At 43.1% G+C, this 16,660-nt stretch overlaps 1 protein-coding gene and 5 non-coding genes across 6 annotated transcripts; 1 reads left to right on the top strand and 5 right to left on the bottom strand.

Moving 5' to 3' along the window:
- Positions 1-154: 154 nt before the first annotated feature.
- On the bottom strand, positions 155-224 carry trnag-gcc (transfer RNA glycine (anticodon GCC)). The gene has a single exon. It is a non-coding gene; the product is annotated as a tRNA-Gly (tRNA).
- A 1,435-nt stretch (positions 225-1,659) lies between these two features.
- On the bottom strand, positions 1,660-1,730 carry trnag-gcc (transfer RNA glycine (anticodon GCC)). Its single transcript has one exon. It is a non-coding gene; the product is annotated as a tRNA-Gly (tRNA).
- Positions 1,731-2,744: 1,014 nt separating this feature from the next.
- On the bottom strand, positions 2,745-2,815 carry trnag-gcc (transfer RNA glycine (anticodon GCC)). Its single transcript has one exon. It is a non-coding gene; the product is annotated as a tRNA-Gly (tRNA).
- Positions 2,816-5,325: 2,510 nt separating this feature from the next.
- On the bottom strand, positions 5,326-5,396 carry trnag-gcc (transfer RNA glycine (anticodon GCC)). The gene has a single exon. It is a non-coding gene; the product is annotated as a tRNA-Gly (tRNA).
- A 1,066-nt stretch (positions 5,397-6,462) lies between these two features.
- trnag-gcc (transfer RNA glycine (anticodon GCC)) lies at positions 6,463-6,533 on the bottom strand. The gene has a single exon. It is a non-coding gene; the product is annotated as a tRNA-Gly (tRNA).
- Positions 6,534-12,396: 5,863 nt separating this feature from the next.
- Positions 12,397-16,219, top strand: LOC127908290 (uromodulin-like). The gene is made up of 9 exons (XM_052466082.1): positions 12,397-12,523; positions 12,642-12,684; positions 12,776-12,883; positions 12,965-13,173; positions 13,392-13,549; positions 14,442-14,684; positions 14,888-15,062; positions 15,614-15,719; positions 16,041-16,219. The coding sequence occupies exons 1-9, from the start codon at positions 12,500-12,502 to the stop codon at positions 16,157-16,159; spliced, it is 1,185 nt and encodes a 394-aa protein (XP_052322042.1). The 5' UTR covers positions 12,397-12,499; the 3' UTR covers positions 16,160-16,219.
- The last annotated feature ends 441 nt before the right edge of the window (positions 16,220-16,660 follow it).

The following is a 16,660-nucleotide window of genomic DNA, read 5'->3' as shown; positions in this document are numbered from 1 at the left end:
TGTAGAGTCATCCGCATACACATGGCTTTACTCAAAGTCAGTGGCATGTCCTTAGTAAAAATGTACACAAGGTCCAAAAGGAATTTGGCTTCCGCTCTAGCCCTAAGACTCTTTTACAGTCACTGTCTGAAAACACTACCTGTAAAATGGAACATGCATTGGCCGGGAATCAAACCCGGGCCTCCCGCGTGGCAGGCGAAATTCTACCACTGAACCACCAATGCTTAGACAGACTACTAAAAGGGGTTCCCAGCCTCATACAATGCGAGTAGAGTGGAGTGACTAAAAACAGAAGAACACCATTGTCAGGGAACAAGGAATTTCTCAAACTCCGTTGTGCCCGATTTTCCGGTAAGACAGTACTAGTCAAACAGTAGTCAAGGTGCCACAAAACTGTAGGACCTGCCTTGTTGATAGTGTTGTTAAGAAGGTAGAGCCTCGCTTTATTATAGACAGACTTCTCCCTGTCTTAGCTACTACTGCGTCAATATGTTTTGACCATGACAGTTTACAATCTCGGGTTACTCCAAATAGTTTAGTCATCTCAACTTGCACAATTTCCACGTGACTTATTACAAGATTTAGTTGAGCTTTAGGGTTTAGTGAGTGTTTTGTTCCAAATACAATGCTTTTAGTTGTATAAATATTTAGGGCTAACTTACTCCTTGCTACCCACTCTGAAACTAACTGCAGCTCTTTGTTGAGTGTTGCAGTCATTTCAGTCGCTGTAGTAGCTGACGTGTATAGTGTAGAGTCATCAGCATACACATGGCTTTACTCAAAGTCAGTGGCATGTCCTTAGAAAAAATGTACACAAGGTCCAAAAGGAATTTGGCTTCCACTCTAGCCCTAAGACTCTTTTACAAGTGACAGTCACTGGCGAGGTCTGAAAACACTACCTGCCGGGAATCGAACCCGGGCCTCCCGCGTGGCAGGTGAGAATTCTACCACTGAACCACCAATGCTTAGACAGACTACTAAAAGGGGTTCCCAGCCTCATACAATGCGAGTAGAGTGGAGTGACTAAAAACAGAAGAACACCATTGTCAGGGAACAAGGAATTTCTCAAACTCTGTTGTGCCCGATTTTCCGGTAAGACAGTACTCGTCAAACAGTAGTCAAGGTGCCACAAAACTGTAGGACCTGCCTTGTTGATAGTGTTGTTAAGAAGGTAGAGCCTCGCTTTATTATAGACAGACTTCTCCCTGTCTTAACTACTACTGCGTCAATATGTTTTGACCATGACAGTTTACAATCTCGGGTTACTCCAAATAGTTTAGTCATCTCAACTTGCACAATTTCCACGTGACTTATTACAAGATTTAGTTGAGCTTTAGGGTTTAGTGAGTGTTTTGTTCCAAATACAATGCTTTTAGTTGTATAAATTTTAGGGCTAACTTACCCTTGCTACCCACTCTGAAACTAACTGCAGCTCTTTGTTGAGTGTTGCAGTCATTTCAGTCGCTGTAGTAGCTGACGTGTATAGTGTAGAGTCATCCGCATACACATGGCTTTACTCAAAGTCAGTGCCATGTCGTTAGTAAAAATGTACACAAGGTCCAAAAGGAAATTGGCTTCCACTCTAGCCCTAAGACTCTTTTACAAGTAACAGTCACTGGCGAGGTCTGAAAACACTACCTGCCGCCCTAAAATTGAACATGCATTGGCCAGGAATCAAACCCGGGCCTCCTGCGTGGCAGGCGAGAATTCTACCACTGAACCACCAATGCTTAAAAACAGTACTAAAAGGGGTTCCCAGCCTCATACAATGCGAGTAGAGTGGAGTGACTAAAAACAGAAGAACACCATTGTCAGGGAACAAGGAATTTCTCAAACTCTGTTGTGCCCGATTTTCCGGTAAGACAGTACTCCTCAAACAGTAGTCAAGGTGCCACAAAACTGTAGGACCTGCCTTGTTGATAGTGTTGTTAAGAAGGTAGAGCCTCGCTTTATTATAGACAGACTTCTCCCTGTCTTAGCTACTACTGCGTCAATATGTTTTGACCATGACAGTTTACAATCTCATGTTACTCCAAGCAGTTTAGTCATCTCAACTTGCACAATTTCCACGTAACTTATTACAAGATTTAGTTGAGCTTTAGGGTTTAGTGAGTGTTTTGTTCCAAATACAATGCTTTCAGTCATTTCAGTCGCTGTAGTAGCTGACGTGTATAGTGTAGAGTCATCCGCATACACATGGCTTTAGTCAAAGTCAGTGGCATGTTCTTAGTAAAAATGTACACAAGGTCCAAAAGGAATTTGGCTTCCGCTCTAGCCCTAAGACTCTTTTACAAGTGACAGTCACTGGCGGGGTCTGAAAACCATGACAGTTTACAATCTAGGGTTACTCCAAAGAGTTTAGTCATCTCAACTTGCTCAATTTCCACATGACTTATTACAAGATTTAGTTGAGCTTTAGGGTTTAGTGAGTGTTTTGTTCCAAATACAATGCTTTTAGTTGTATAAATATTTAGGGCTAACTTACTCCTTGCTACCCACTCTGAAACTAACTGCAGCTCTTTGTTGAGTGTTGCAGTCATTTCAGTCGCTGTAGTAGCTGACGTGTATAGTGTAGAGTCATCCGCATACACATGGCTTTACTCAAAGTCGTTACTCATGTCGTTAGTAAAAATGTACACAAGGTCCAAAAGGAAATCGGCTTCCACTCTAGCCCTAAGACTCTTTTACAAGTGACAGTCACTGGCGAGGTCTGAAAACACTACCTGCCGCCCTAAAATGGAACATGCATTGGCTGGGAATCGAACCCGGGCCTCCCGCGTGGCAGGCGAGAATTCTACCACTGAACCACCAATGCTTAGACAGACTACTAAAAGGGGTTCCCAGCCTCATACAATGCCAGTAGAGTGGAGTGACTAAAAACAGAAGAACACCATTGTCAGGGAACAAGGAATTTCTCAAACTCTGTTGTGCCCGATTTTCCGGTAAGACAGTACTCCTCAAACAGTAGTCAAGGTGCCACAAAACTGTAGGACCTGCCTTGTTGATAGTGTTGTTAAGAAGGTAGAGCCTCGCTTTATTATAGACAGACTTCTCCCTGTCTTAGCTACTACTGCGTCAATATGTTTTGACCATGACAGTTTACAATCTCGGGTTACTCCAAATAGTTTAGTCATCTCAACTTGCACAATTTCCACGTGACTTATTACAAGATTTAGTTGAGCTTTAGGGTTTAGTGAGTGTTTTGTTCCAAATACAATGCTTTTAGTTGTATAAATATTTAGGGCTAACTTACTCCTTGTCCCATTTAACTGCAGCTCTTTGTTGAGTGTTGCAGTCATTTCAGTTGCTGTAGTAGCTGACGTGTATAGTGTAGAGTCATCCGCATACACATGGCTTTACTCAAAGTCAGTGCCATGTCGTTAGTAAAAATGTACACAAGGTCCAAAAGGAAATTGGCTTCCACTCTAGCCCTAAGACTCTTTTACAAGTGACAGTCACTGGCGAGGTCTGAAAACACTACCTGCCGGGAATCGAACCGGCCTCCCGCGTGGCAGGTGAGAATTCTACCACTGAACCACCAATGCTTAGACAGACTACTAAAAGGGGTTCCCAGCCTCATACAATGCGAGTAGAGTGGAGTGACTAAAAACAGAAGAACACCATTGTCAGGGAACAAGGAATTTCTCAAACTCTGTTGTGCCCGATTTTCCGGTAAGACAGTACTCGTCAAACAGTAGTCAAGGTGCCACAAAACTGTAGGACCTGCCTTGTTGATAGTGTTGTTAAGAAGGTAGAGCCTCGCTTTATTATAGACAGACTTCTCCCTGTCTTAACTACTACTGCGTCAATATGTTTTGACCATGACAGTTTACAATCTCGGGTTACTCCAAATAGTTTAGTCATCTCAACTTGCACAATTTCCACGTGACTTATTACAAGATTTAGTTGAGCTTTAGGGTTTAGTGAGTGTTTTGTTCCAAATACAATGCTTTTAGTTGTATAAATATTTAGGGCTAACTTACTCCTTGCTACCCACTCTGAAACTAACTGCAGCTCTTTGTTGAGTGTTGCAGTCATTTCAGTTGCTGTAGTAGCTGACGTGTATAGTGTAGAGTCATCCGCATACACATGGCTTTACTCAAAGTCAGTGCCATGTCGTTAGTAAAAATGTACACAAGGTCCAAAAGGAAATTGGCTTCCACTCTAGCCCTAAGACTCTTTTACAAGTAACAGTCACTGGCGAGGTCTGAAAACACTACCTGCCGCCCTAAAATTGAACATGCATTGGCCAGGAATCAAACCCGGGCCTCCTGCGTGGCAGGCGAGAATTCTACCACTGAACGACCAACGCTTAGACAGACTACTAAAAGGGGTTCCCAGCCTCATACAATGCGAGTAGAGTGGAGTGACTAAAAACAGAAGAACACCATTGTCAGGGAAAAAGGAATTTCTCAAACTCCGTTGTGCCCGATTTTCCGGTAAGACAGTACTCCTCAAACAGTAGTCAAGGTGCCACAAAACTGTAGGACCTGCCTTGTTGATAGTGTTGTTAAGAAGGTAGAGCCTCGCTTTATTATAGACAGACTTCTCCCTGTCTTAGCTACTACTGCGTCAATATGTTTTGACCATGACAGTTTACAATCTCGGGTTACTCCAAGCAGTTTAGTCATCTCAACTTGCACAATTTCCACGTAACTTATTACAAGATTTAGTTGAGCTTTAGGGTTTAGTGAGTGTTTTGTTCCAAATACAATGCTTTCAGTCATTTCAGTCGCTGTAGTAGCTGACGTGTATAGTGTAGAGTCATCCGCATACACATGGCTTTAGTCAAAGTCAGTGGCATGTTCTTAGTAAAAATGTACACAAGGTCCAAAAGGAATTTGGCTTCCGCTCTAGCCCTAAGACTCTTTTACAAGTGACAGTCACTGGCGGGGTCTGAAAACCATGACAGTTTACAATCTAGGGTTACTCCAAATAGTTTAGTCATCTCAACTTGCTCAATTTCCACATGACTTATTACAAGATTTAGTTGAGCTTAAGGGTTTAGTGAGTGTTTTGTTCCAAATACAATGCTTTTAGTTGTATAAATATTTAGGGCTAACTTACTCCTTGCTACCCACTCTGAAACTAACTGCAGCTCTTTGTTGAGTGTTGCAGTCATTTCAGTCGCTGTAGTAGCTGACGTGTATAGTGTAGAGTCATCCGCATACACATGGCTTTACTCGAAGTCAGTGCCATGTCGTTAGTAAAAATGTACACAAGGTCCAAAAGGAATTTGGCTTCCGCTCTAGCCCTAAGACTCTTTTACAAGTGACAGTCACTGGCGAGGTCTGAAAACACTACCTGCCGCCCTAAAATGGAACATGCATTGGCCGGGAATCAAACCCGGGCCTCCCGCGTGGCAGGCGAGAATTCTACCACTGAACCACCAATGCTTAAACAGAGTACTAAAAGGGGTTCCCAGCCTCATACAATGCGAGTAGAGTGGAGTGACTAAAAACAGAAGAACACCATTGTCAGGGAACAAGGAATTTCTCAAACTCTGTTGTGCCCGATTTTCCGGTAAGACAGTACTCCTCAAACAGTAGTCAAGGTGCCACAAAACTGTAGGACCTGCCTTGTTGATAGTGTTGTTAAGAAGGTAGAGCCTCGCTTTATTATAGACAGACTTCTCCCTGTCTTAGCTACTACTGCGTCAATATGTTTTGACCATGACAGTTTACAATCTCGGGTTACTCCAAATAGTTTAGTCATCTCAACTTGCACAATTTCCACGTGACTTATTACAAGATTTAGTTGAGCTTTAGGGTTTAGTGAGTGTTTTGTTCCAAATACAATGCTTTTAGTTGTATAAATATTTAGGGCTAATGCTTTCAACTGTCTTTGTTGAGTGTTGCAGTCATTTCAGTTGCTGTAGTAGCTGACGTGTATAGTGTAGAGTCATCCGCATACACATGGCTTTAGTCAAAGTCAGTGGCATGTTCTTAGTAAAAATGTACACAAGGTCCAAAAGGAATTTGGCTTCCGCTCTAGCCCTAAGACTCTTTTACAAGTGACAGTCACTGGCGGGGTCTGAAAACCATGACAGTTTACAATCTAGGGTTACTCCAAATAGTTTAGTCATCTCAACTTGCTCAATTTCCACATGACTTATTACAAGATTTAGTTGAGCTTAAGGGTTTAGTGAGTGTTTTGTTCCAAATACAATGCTTTTAGTTGTATAAATATTTAGGGCTAACTTACTCCTTGCTACCCACTCTGAAACTAACTGCAGCTCTTTGTTGAGTGTTGCAGTCATTTCAGTCGCTGTAGTAGCTGACGTGTATAGTGTAGAGTCATCCGCATACACATGGCTTTACTCGAAGTCAGTGCCATGTCGTTAGTAAAAATGTACACAAGGTCCAAAAGGAATTTGGCTTCCGCTCTAGCCCTAAGACTCTTTTACAAGTGACAGTCACTGGCGAGGTCTGAAAACACTACCTGCCGCCCTAAAATGGAACATGCATTGGCCGGGAATCAAACCCGGGCCTCCCGCGTGGCAGGCGAGAATTCTACCACTGAACCACCAATGCTTAAACAGACTACTAAAAGGGGTTCCCAGCCTCATACAATGCGAGTAGAGTGGAGTGACTAAAAACAGAAGAACACCATTGTCAGGGAACAAGGAATTTCTCAAACTCTGTTGTGCCCGATTTTCCGGTAAGACAGTACTCCTCAAACAGTAGTCAAGGTGCCACAAAACTGTAGGACCTGCCTTGTTGATAGTGTTGTTAAGAAGGTAGAGCCTCGCTTTATTATAGACAGACTTCTCCCTGTCTTAGCTACTACTGCGTCAATATGTTTTGACCATGACAGTTTACAATCTCGGTTACTCCAAATAGTTTAGTCATCTCAACTTGCACAATTTCCACGTGACTTATTACAAGATTTAGTTGAGCTTTAGGGTTTAGTGAGTGTTTTGTTCCAAATACAATGCTTTTAGTTGTATAAATATTTAGGGCTAACTTACCTTGCTACCCACTCTGAAACTAACTGCAGCTCTTTGTTGAGTGTTGCAGTCATTTCAGTTGCTGTAGTAGCTGACGTGTATAGTGTAGAGTCATCCGCATACACATGGCTTTACTCAAAGTCAGTGCCATGTCGTTAGTAAAAATGTACACAAGGTCCAAAAGGAAATTGGCTTCCACTCTAGCCCTAAGACTCTTTTACAAGTAACAGTCACTGGCGAGGTCTGAAAACACTACCTGCCGCCCTAAAATTGAACATGCATTGGCCAGGAATCAAACCCGGGCCTCCTGCGTGGCAGGCGAGAATTCTACCACTGAACGACCAACGCTTAGACAGACTACTAAAAGGGGTTCCCAGCCTCATACAATGCGAGTAGAGTGGAGTGACTAAAAACAGAAGAACACCATTGTCAGGGAAAAAGGAATTTCTCAAACTCCGTTGTGCCCGATTTTCCGGTAAGACAGTACTCCTCAAACAGTAGTCAAGGTGCCACAAAACTGTAGGACCTGCCTTGTTGATAGTGTTGTTAAGAAGGTAGAGCCTCGCTTTATTATAGACAGACTTCTCCCTGTCTTAGCTACTACTGCGTCAATATGTTTTGACCATGACAGTTTACAATCTCATGTTACTCCAAGCAGTTTAGTCATCTCAACTTGCACAATTTCCACGTAACTTATTACAAGATTTAGTTGAGCTTTAGGGTTTAGTGAGTGTTTTGTTCCAAATACAATGCTTTCAGTCATTTCAGTCGCTGTAGTAGCTGACGTGTATAGTGTAGAGTCATCCGCATACACATGGCTTTAGTCAAAGTCAGTGGCATGTTCTTAGTAAAAATGTACACAAGGTCCAAAAGGAATTTGGCTTCCGCTCTAGCCCTAAGACTCTTTTACAAGTGACAGTCACTGGCGGGGTCTGAAAACCATGACAGTTTACAATCTAGGGTTACTCCAAAGAGTTTAGTCATCTCAACTTGCTCAATTTCCACATGACTTATTACAAGATTTAGTTGAGCTTAAGGGTTTAGTGAGTGTTTTGTTCCAAATACAATGCTTTTAGTTTCATAAATATTTAGGGCTAACTTACTCCTTGCTACCCACTCTGAAACTAACTGCAGCTCTTTGTTGAGTGTTGCAGTCATTTCAGTCGCTGTAGTAGCTGACGTGTATAGTGTAGAGTCATCCGCATACACATGGCTTTACTCAAAGTCAGTGCCATGTCCTTAGTAAAAATGTACACAAGGTCCAAAAGGAATTTGGCTTCCGCTCTAGCCCTAAGACTCTTTTACAAGTGACAGTCACTGGCGAGGTCTGAAAACACTACCTGCCGCCCTAAAATGGGACATGCATTGGCCGGGAATCGAACCCGGGAATATAGCAAAGAGCTGCTGTTTTTATGAAAGAGTTCATGTTTAAGTTCTTACTCAGCACTGTCAACACTTTGTATTCAACACTTTTATAAGCCATAAAATGTGCCATCTTCCTATTTTCACTCTTTTCAGAGAGCTCGTCTGGAGGCAAAGGCGAGAAGTTTGTGACCATTTTCAGAGTTGTTAAATGGGAACTTGACAGCTCGGTTAATAATCAGGTGCACGTTTTCAGAAACTCACCCTGAATGTATTTAATAAAGATACAGGTCACTTAAGTAATGAAAATAGCGAATACAATCATTTAAAATCGTATTTTTTAATTGTATATAACGTTAGTCTTATGATGATATCACGCAGACGTTTCATACATATTCTGCTTTCGTAAAAAATGAAGCGCATTTCCTCCTCCAAATAGAACACAAGCCAAATTGAATACACAACGATACAAAGAAACGCCCGTTGTAGACAGCATTTTTAGCGAGCAGGGGGTAGGGTAGGTGAACTGGTTTAGGTGATGGAAGTGTACTTGCTAGTTAAATTCACCCTATAACCCGGCGATACCCAAACTAAGAATAGCGGTGCGTCTGGAGATCTGTTTTGAACAGCACGTGCAAATAAATGGAAGCACTGTCAAATCTGTGGTATGACATCTCACATAGGCAACGCCGACACACGCACCGAAACGTTTCACTAGGTTATCTAGAGTAGACAACTCAAAAATAGTTTCCCCCCACGTTTACATTTGAAATTGGATGCCACTTGTGTGCAATACACGTAATCACTAGCGAGGTTTCCATCTAATTTGCGACATATTTTCATGCGAATATTCTAAAATGTGCTTTAAAAAAAATTGTATTTCCCACCAGAAATGCATTTCTACCAATCGGATTTATTGAGGATAGAAGTCTGTGAGCGATGGTGTAGTGGACATAACAATTACATTTGTGGTTAAATTCCCATTGTACGTTTGAAAAATACAAGTTAAATGGGTTTCCATCGATGGTTTTGTCACAAAATCTGTTATATAGCAAATGGGGTCTTGGCACGTGCGCTCCAGACAACAGCTGGCAAATACAGTTCGGACAGGTTAACTACATTATGAAATGACATATAAGAGCAATATCCATTACACAATGCAGATAGCCCGGTTAGCCAATGTGCGGGAGCACTGGATGGTCGGTCCAATTGAGGTAGTATGTACATGAATGTATAGTTAAAGTGACTATGCATATATGATAAACAGAGTAACAGCAGCGTAACAATAGGGGTTGGTGGGGGCACACAATGCAAATAGTCCGGGTAGACATTTGATTACCTGTTCAGGAGTCTTATGGCTTGGGGGTAAAAACTGTTGAGAAACCTTTTTGTACTAGACTTGGCACTCCGGTACCGCTTGCCATGCGGTATAGAGAGAACAGTCTATGACTTGGGTGGCTGGGGTCTTTGACCATTTTTATAGCCTTCCTCTGACACCGCCTGGTGTAGAGGTCCTGGATGGCAGGCAGCTTAGCCCCAGTGATGTAATGGGCCGTACGCACTACCCTCTGTAGTGCCTTAAGGTCAGAGGCCGAGCAATTGCCATACCAGGCAGTGATTCAACGAGTCAGGATGCTCTCGATGTTGCAGCTGTAGAACCTTTTGAGGATCTCAGGACTCATGCCAAATCCTTTTAGTTTCCTGAGGGGGAATAGGCTTTGTCGTGCCCTCTTCACAACTGTCTTGGTGTGTTTGGACCATTCTAGTTTGTTGTTGATGTGGACACCAAAGAACTTGAAGCTCTCAACCTGCTCCACTACAGCCCTGTCGATGAGTATGGGGGCGTGCTCGGTCCTCCTTTTCCTGTAGTCCACAATCAACTCCTTAGTCTTGGTTACGTTGAGGGTTAGGTTGTTATTCTGGCACCACCCGGCCAGGTCTCTGGACCTCCTCCCTATATGCTGTCTCGTCGTTGTCGGTGATCAGACACTGTTGTGTCATCTGCAAACTTAATGATGGTATTGGAGTCGTGCCTGGCCATGCAGTCATGGGTGAACAGGGAGTACAGGAGGGGACTGAGCACACACCCCTGCGGAGCTGTGTTGAGGATCAGCATGGCAGATGTGTTGCTACCTACCCTCACCACCTGGGGGTGGCCCGTCAGGAAGTCCAGGATCCAGTTGCAGAGGGAGGTGTTTAGTCCCAGGGTCCTTAGCTTAGTGTTGAGCTTTGAGGGTACTATGGTGTTGAACGCTGAGCTGTAGTCAATGAACACCATTCTCACATAAGTGTTCCTATCTACCCTCACCACCTGGGAGCGGCCCGTCCGACTAGTAGGCCAAGGCCATCTCCATTGGAAGACCATAAAAAATTGAGACGAACATTGTGAAATTAAAATTCCCTAAATTATCAAGGGTTTGGACACATGGAATGCCTGGCAAAGGTTGTCTAATGCAGGTATCTCATAATTCCTCCTCTCCCACCAAAGTCCCACCCCAGCTAATGCTTTTCAAAGCTGTTTCCTATAGTGAATAAACAACTATGATGGTCAAATGTCTTCCAGATAAGTAGTTTTTCATTTTTCAATTTTCATCAAAAGGGATAGGTACTTGTGAAGGAGAATTAAAAATAGTCTCTAGTCCAAGTGAAGGCTTCTCCTTCACAGTGCTGTAACTATTACTAATGGTGAACAGGACTAGCACAGGTCTGCAATGACAGTATCCTGTGAAGTGTGATGAACTTGTCAAGAGTTGGAGCAGAAGATGCATACCCAAAGAAGGTTAACAGACTAATGACTCAAACTTGAAAAAATGAACAAATAGCATTTCCACAGTAAATTCCCTCTGTGCTTTTCAACATTTGCATCAACAATATTTGTCTTCCCTACCCAGCTTACACATACTTCTACAAGGGCTCCAAGTACTGGAGGTTTGAAACCAGAAGATGAAGGTTGACCCAGACTACCCCATATCCCCAGCGTGGACCCAGATACAGATGACACAGTTACAGGCCGCAAGTGGCCAACAGTGGACCAGCCAAAACCACAACCACCAGTTGGCTCAGTCCCAGATGAGGTGGACAGAGAGACCAATTAGGATTACACCAACGATGTGGATTATGAACCTGATGCGAAGGACAAAGGGGTGGATGTGGTTATGACCCTGATCATAGTGACCGTGCCCCTGGTCCTGGTGCTGTTCATCCTACTATTGATCTATGCTATTATCAACACCCTGCAGAAGAAAGAAGCGGCCAGACTTTTGGTCCACTGCAAACGATCCCTGCAGGAGTGGGTTTGATCTGCTCCATAAATGGATTCACACACACGCAAACACATACACACACCATACATAGGCACATTCCATTTGAACACATATATACACACAAGCATTACATAAAAATACAAGCACACAGTTTCCCCATCTTTCCTCCATGGTGCTTTACCCAATCTTGATTTAAGCCTGTTTATAACAGATAATATGCACTTTTAACGTCCCGTGTTTAGATTTTTGTTAGTTGCGGTTGTAGTTTTAAGCGTGTTTAGCTACAGATTTCTGTGAATGTCCTTATAAAACAGAGTGGTGGTGCGTGAATGTTTAACTGTTGTGTGTGCTGTGTTCTGTTAACACAAGACCACCGTCTCCCACTGTGTCTTTCCTCTAGGGGGTAGTACCCTAGCAGAGCTATAGCCTATGCAGACTAGTAGGCCTAGGCCATCTCCATTGGAAGACCATAAAAAATTGAGACGAACATTGTGAAATTAAAATTCCCTAAATTATCAACCTCTCTATAAAGCCATGTCTCTCCCTGAAATGTTTGTTTTTCTGGATAGGAGGGGTTCTGCAATTGACTGGTGCAATTAGGTTGCTGATAGGCTGGGAAAGATGGGGTGACTTCATTTCTGTGCTTGGCCAATGAGGTTACTCGAAGGAAGTTGGGGCACTCCGAGGGAAATTAAGGTGTGTGACTGGGGTAGGCTTATTGTTCAGATACAAATAAACAGGTGTTTTACATTCAGGTAATCACCTAGGTCTATGGTAATTACAGCTCCAGGCCTTTGGATCTGTTGAGTATATAAGGCTATGTTTTTTTGTATTCTTCAGACAGGGCTATGTTACTTTGACCTTCCAGTAATTCAAGTCAGTACAAAAATAAATATATATTTTGGGAACAGATTGCAAATAACCAATGGCGCTCAAATTCAACTTGAAGGTGTGTAGATACTGTTATGCTTGTATTGAAACAAAAGGACACGTTTAGAAACTACAATGTAGAAAATTAATTAAACCTGTTAAATGTCATGTATGTTAATTGCTGTGGAATTTACCAGGTATTTTTGGTCCTTGTCATTTTCTGCTGTGACCGTGTCCTTGGTGAGAAACACATTTGTCTGATTTCTATAGCTTGCAGTATTTACTTGATAATTTCATGAGTGGCCTCCATTGATGTCATGTTTTCTCTCAGGAATATGCACTGTCACACACTGCACTGACACAACCAAGTGTTTGCTATCCCTCGACAAAAGCAACTGCAAATGTGCTGTTGGCTACTATGGAGACCTGTGTGACAAAGGTTTAAACATTTTGGTAGACCAGAATAACTACAATAGTTCTATTGGCATTTGTTCTTAAACTGTGTTTTAATTTATTTTAGTTGCTACCATCAATGTCATGTGTGGCAAAGACTACATTACTATCATGGTGAATGAGGACTTTTTCCAGTACTACAAAGTACCTATGGAATCTCTGCACTTGAAGAATGAGTCTTGTCGTGCCCAAAAGGAGGTCATGTCTGATGTCCCATACTACATTGTGCGGATATCAAAGGATCAGTACGTTTCCTGTGGCGGTAAACCACTGGAGGTAAGTATGATTCATCCCACACTTCATATTATCCTTTGATAATCCTGTCTCAGAAAAGGCCTAATCTCAAGGCTCAACACACTGATCTATAGTTGTCATGTGCTGATTTTGAGGGCAGAGGTTTTTACCCTTGTTATCGCAGCAAGTCCAAGTGGTGACTTATTTATGAAGCTGGAAGTTTGTTTTTACTGGCATTGTGCTCTCTCTTTTTACAACAGAAAAACATCACTCACATTGCATACGCCTTAACTCTCATGTCGGCCCCTCAAGTCTATGGAAATATAATAAGAGACCCAATGATAAAAATTGAGTACACGTGTATCTACCCATACATCCGCACTGTCAGTTTGGCGTACCCCATCATCCCCTTCTCTAGGTAAGGCCCACTCTCTAAAAATTGTTTTGATCACAACTTAATGTACTTGAAGTTTGTCTTGGTCTATTACTGGAACGACCTAACAAGTCGACTCACTTGAGATGCAATTTGTCACATTGCCTTATTATTTGATACTCGGGTTTCCTCTCCAGGAACAATTCTGGGCTCTAGTTTGAGCCTGTAGAATAGGTCCAGGAGTTATTCTTGCTAGTCTGACATTACTGATGTTCCAGCTGTTGATGGTGTTAAAGGTAAATGTTATACTAATCTTGGTTATTTCTCAATTCCCTTCGTGAAAGCCACCACTGTTTTGTAACCCTCCATGGCTAGTTGTAGGTGGTTGGTTGGAATTGAGAAAATGCTGTTTATTTCACTTTTGCCATGTGACGCAATCTTGATTTCAATGATTCTCATTGAGACAGGTGGGTGTCCACAAGTGCTGCATGTCATGAGTGTGACTCAGAAATAAAGCTGTGTTGAATGACACTTACTTGTCTGTCTCAATGGGAGAAGATTTGAAATGGGGAAGATAGTGGCATACACCGTTGTTGCATTACTTCCTTGAGGATAATGTATTGACTAACTGGGCATTTTCTAAATTCCAACAAACCACCTGCACCTAGCTGTGAACCTTTAGAAGACAGTTGTGGCTTTCAAGTGGGGCATTGAGGGATATTCACTTAGTGAGTGTTGGTAGAATATTTTGCTTACCCTTAATTTGTTTCATTTTTACCTTTATTAATACTACCTAGGTAGCAACCGCTATCCGCCATCTGGGGCAGCGAGTAATGTCGGACTAACCACTGATTTATAAGCAGGAGTTCTTCCGGTTCAGGTAATGTGGATATGACAAGCATTTCTCTCACAGTAATCCTGTGCTGTTTTGGTTCAGTGAGACTGTGATGCGGATGGGTGAGTTGGATGCCAAGGTGGAGATGGCCCTCTTCACAGATCACACCTACACAGAGGCGTTCCAAAGCTCACCGCTGATCCACCTCCGGGACAGGGTGTATGTGGAGATCAAGGTCGTGGAGCTGGAGGACGTCTTCCACTTGAGGGTGAATGAATGCTGGGCCACACAGTCCCCCAAACCCAACCAGACAGACAGCTCTGTTCACACCCTGCTGCGCAATGGGTGAGTGGACAATCAACATTTATCCCTGGGAACATGTACGCCTACTTCTGCTCTTGAATCATGGCATGAACAATTCATTTAGCATGCTGTGCGCAATTAAGTTGAGCTGAGGTCAATTTGGCATGTCTGACTAATTGTGGCAGAATAGTGTTAAATTTGATGAAGGTCTTGGATTTACTCAACCCAAAACATCCCCCTCACAGGTGTGTGAATGACGAAACTGTCACCTTTCTCAATACGACAATGGGCGCCAATGGCGAGGCTTCAACCATCCGGTACAGCTTTGACATGTTCCGCTTTGTTGTGGAGCCTCATGACCTGTACCTGCACTGCGCAGTGCGCTTGTGCTCCCTGGACGATGACGAACCCTGCATTCCTGTAAGTTCACTGGCCTTTGGTGCAGCGGGCTAAGGCACTGCATAGCGGTGCTAGCTGTGTCACTACAGATCCTGGTTCGATTCCAGATTTAGTCGCTGCGAACGGGAGACCCATGAGGCGGCGCACAATTGGCCCAGTGTTGTCCGGGTTAGGGGAGGATTTGGCTGGCCGGGTTGTCCTTGTCCCATCGTGCTCTAGCGACTCCTGTGGCAGGCCAGGCGCAATGCACACTGACACGGTCGCCAGGTGTACGGTGTTTCCTTCGACACGTTGGTGCGGCTGACTTCCGGGTTAAGTAAGCATTGTCAAGAAGCAGTGCGGTTCGGCGGGGTTGTGTTTCGGAGGACGCACAGCTCTCGCCCTTCGCATCTCCAGTCTGTACGGGAGTCGCAGCAATGGGACTAGACTAACTACCACTTGGATACAATGAAATTGGGATGACAAAAGGAGTTAAAAATGCTCAAATATTATTTCTATTCATGAAGAAAATGCCTTTTCAGAAGTTGGCATGGCATACAAGATTGTCTTTTATTAATGCTTTACTGCTACAGGAGTGCAAATCTATAACCAAGAGGGCAGCAGTGCGTGGAGACCCAACTCATGGTCTACTGTCATATGGACCAATCAGGATTGACATACCAGACCGACCCCAATCTAGTAAGGATTTGTGTTTCGTTATCTAAATAAGATTAAAATATATTCTTGCCGGGCTCAAATATTGCCCTTGCTCACTCTACTTGCCTGCATTTTTTTTTTTTATGATTGTGACGTAGACCAGAGGGCTATACTACAAAAGCTCAACATGGGTATATGTTTTTGGTTGAGCCATTCTTTCAGTTTTCAAAATGGTTATGTAAGACTAGGCACGTTAGCTGGCTAAATCATTGATCCTACATTGTAGTATACCCCTCTGGGCTCATGTTGCAGCTAGAGGCAGGGTGGTGTGAGGTGTTTTCAATAGTCTTTACTTTGTTCCAGATCTGCTGCTGCTGATGATTCCTGTGGCTGGCATATGGGTCCTGGGCCTCTTCCTCCTCGCCCTAATCACCATCGCTAAGGCAGGAAACCGACGACTGTCACAGCTAGCAAACCGCTGACATCCAACTTGAATAAAAATAATAATTTCTATGACAATTAAATGAGTCTCTCTGCAGAAATGTTGTGCCTTTGACATTTTATAAGCATGACTTACCACAGAGCACTGAGCATTCAGCCCTGTAGTTCAATGTGGCTGTGGGTTACAAACAAGTTCAAACATGAGTTACTGGTTTAAATCATGACTGGTCTCATCAAACACCAACTCCTATTATAGTGTCACTCGATTTGATCAAATAGTGAAGTGATTCTTAGTTATCAGCAGATGGCAATAGGAGCCAACTGAGGGTTCGGTCTATAATTCATCCCCAGGGGGAGGGGAGTTTATTTTCAAGAGAAATTGCTTTGTCTAATAGACTTCCCACAGTATGTAGGCTACATTAATTTTCCTCCCGATCTCTCTAGCAGTCACTGCTCTGTTTGTATTCTCAGAAGGCAGTGAGTTTATTGGACTATAAATGTAATCCAGGATGGCATGCGGTGGCTTATTTCACCTTTATTTA

Source organism: Oncorhynchus keta, chromosome 17 (genome assembly GCF_023373465.1).
Source record: "Oncorhynchus keta strain PuntledgeMale-10-30-2019 chromosome 17, Oket_V2, whole genome shotgun sequence".
NCBI lineage: Eukaryota > Metazoa > Chordata > Actinopteri > Salmoniformes > Salmonidae > Oncorhynchus > Oncorhynchus keta.
This window is presented reverse-complemented; position numbering and strand designations above follow the sequence as displayed.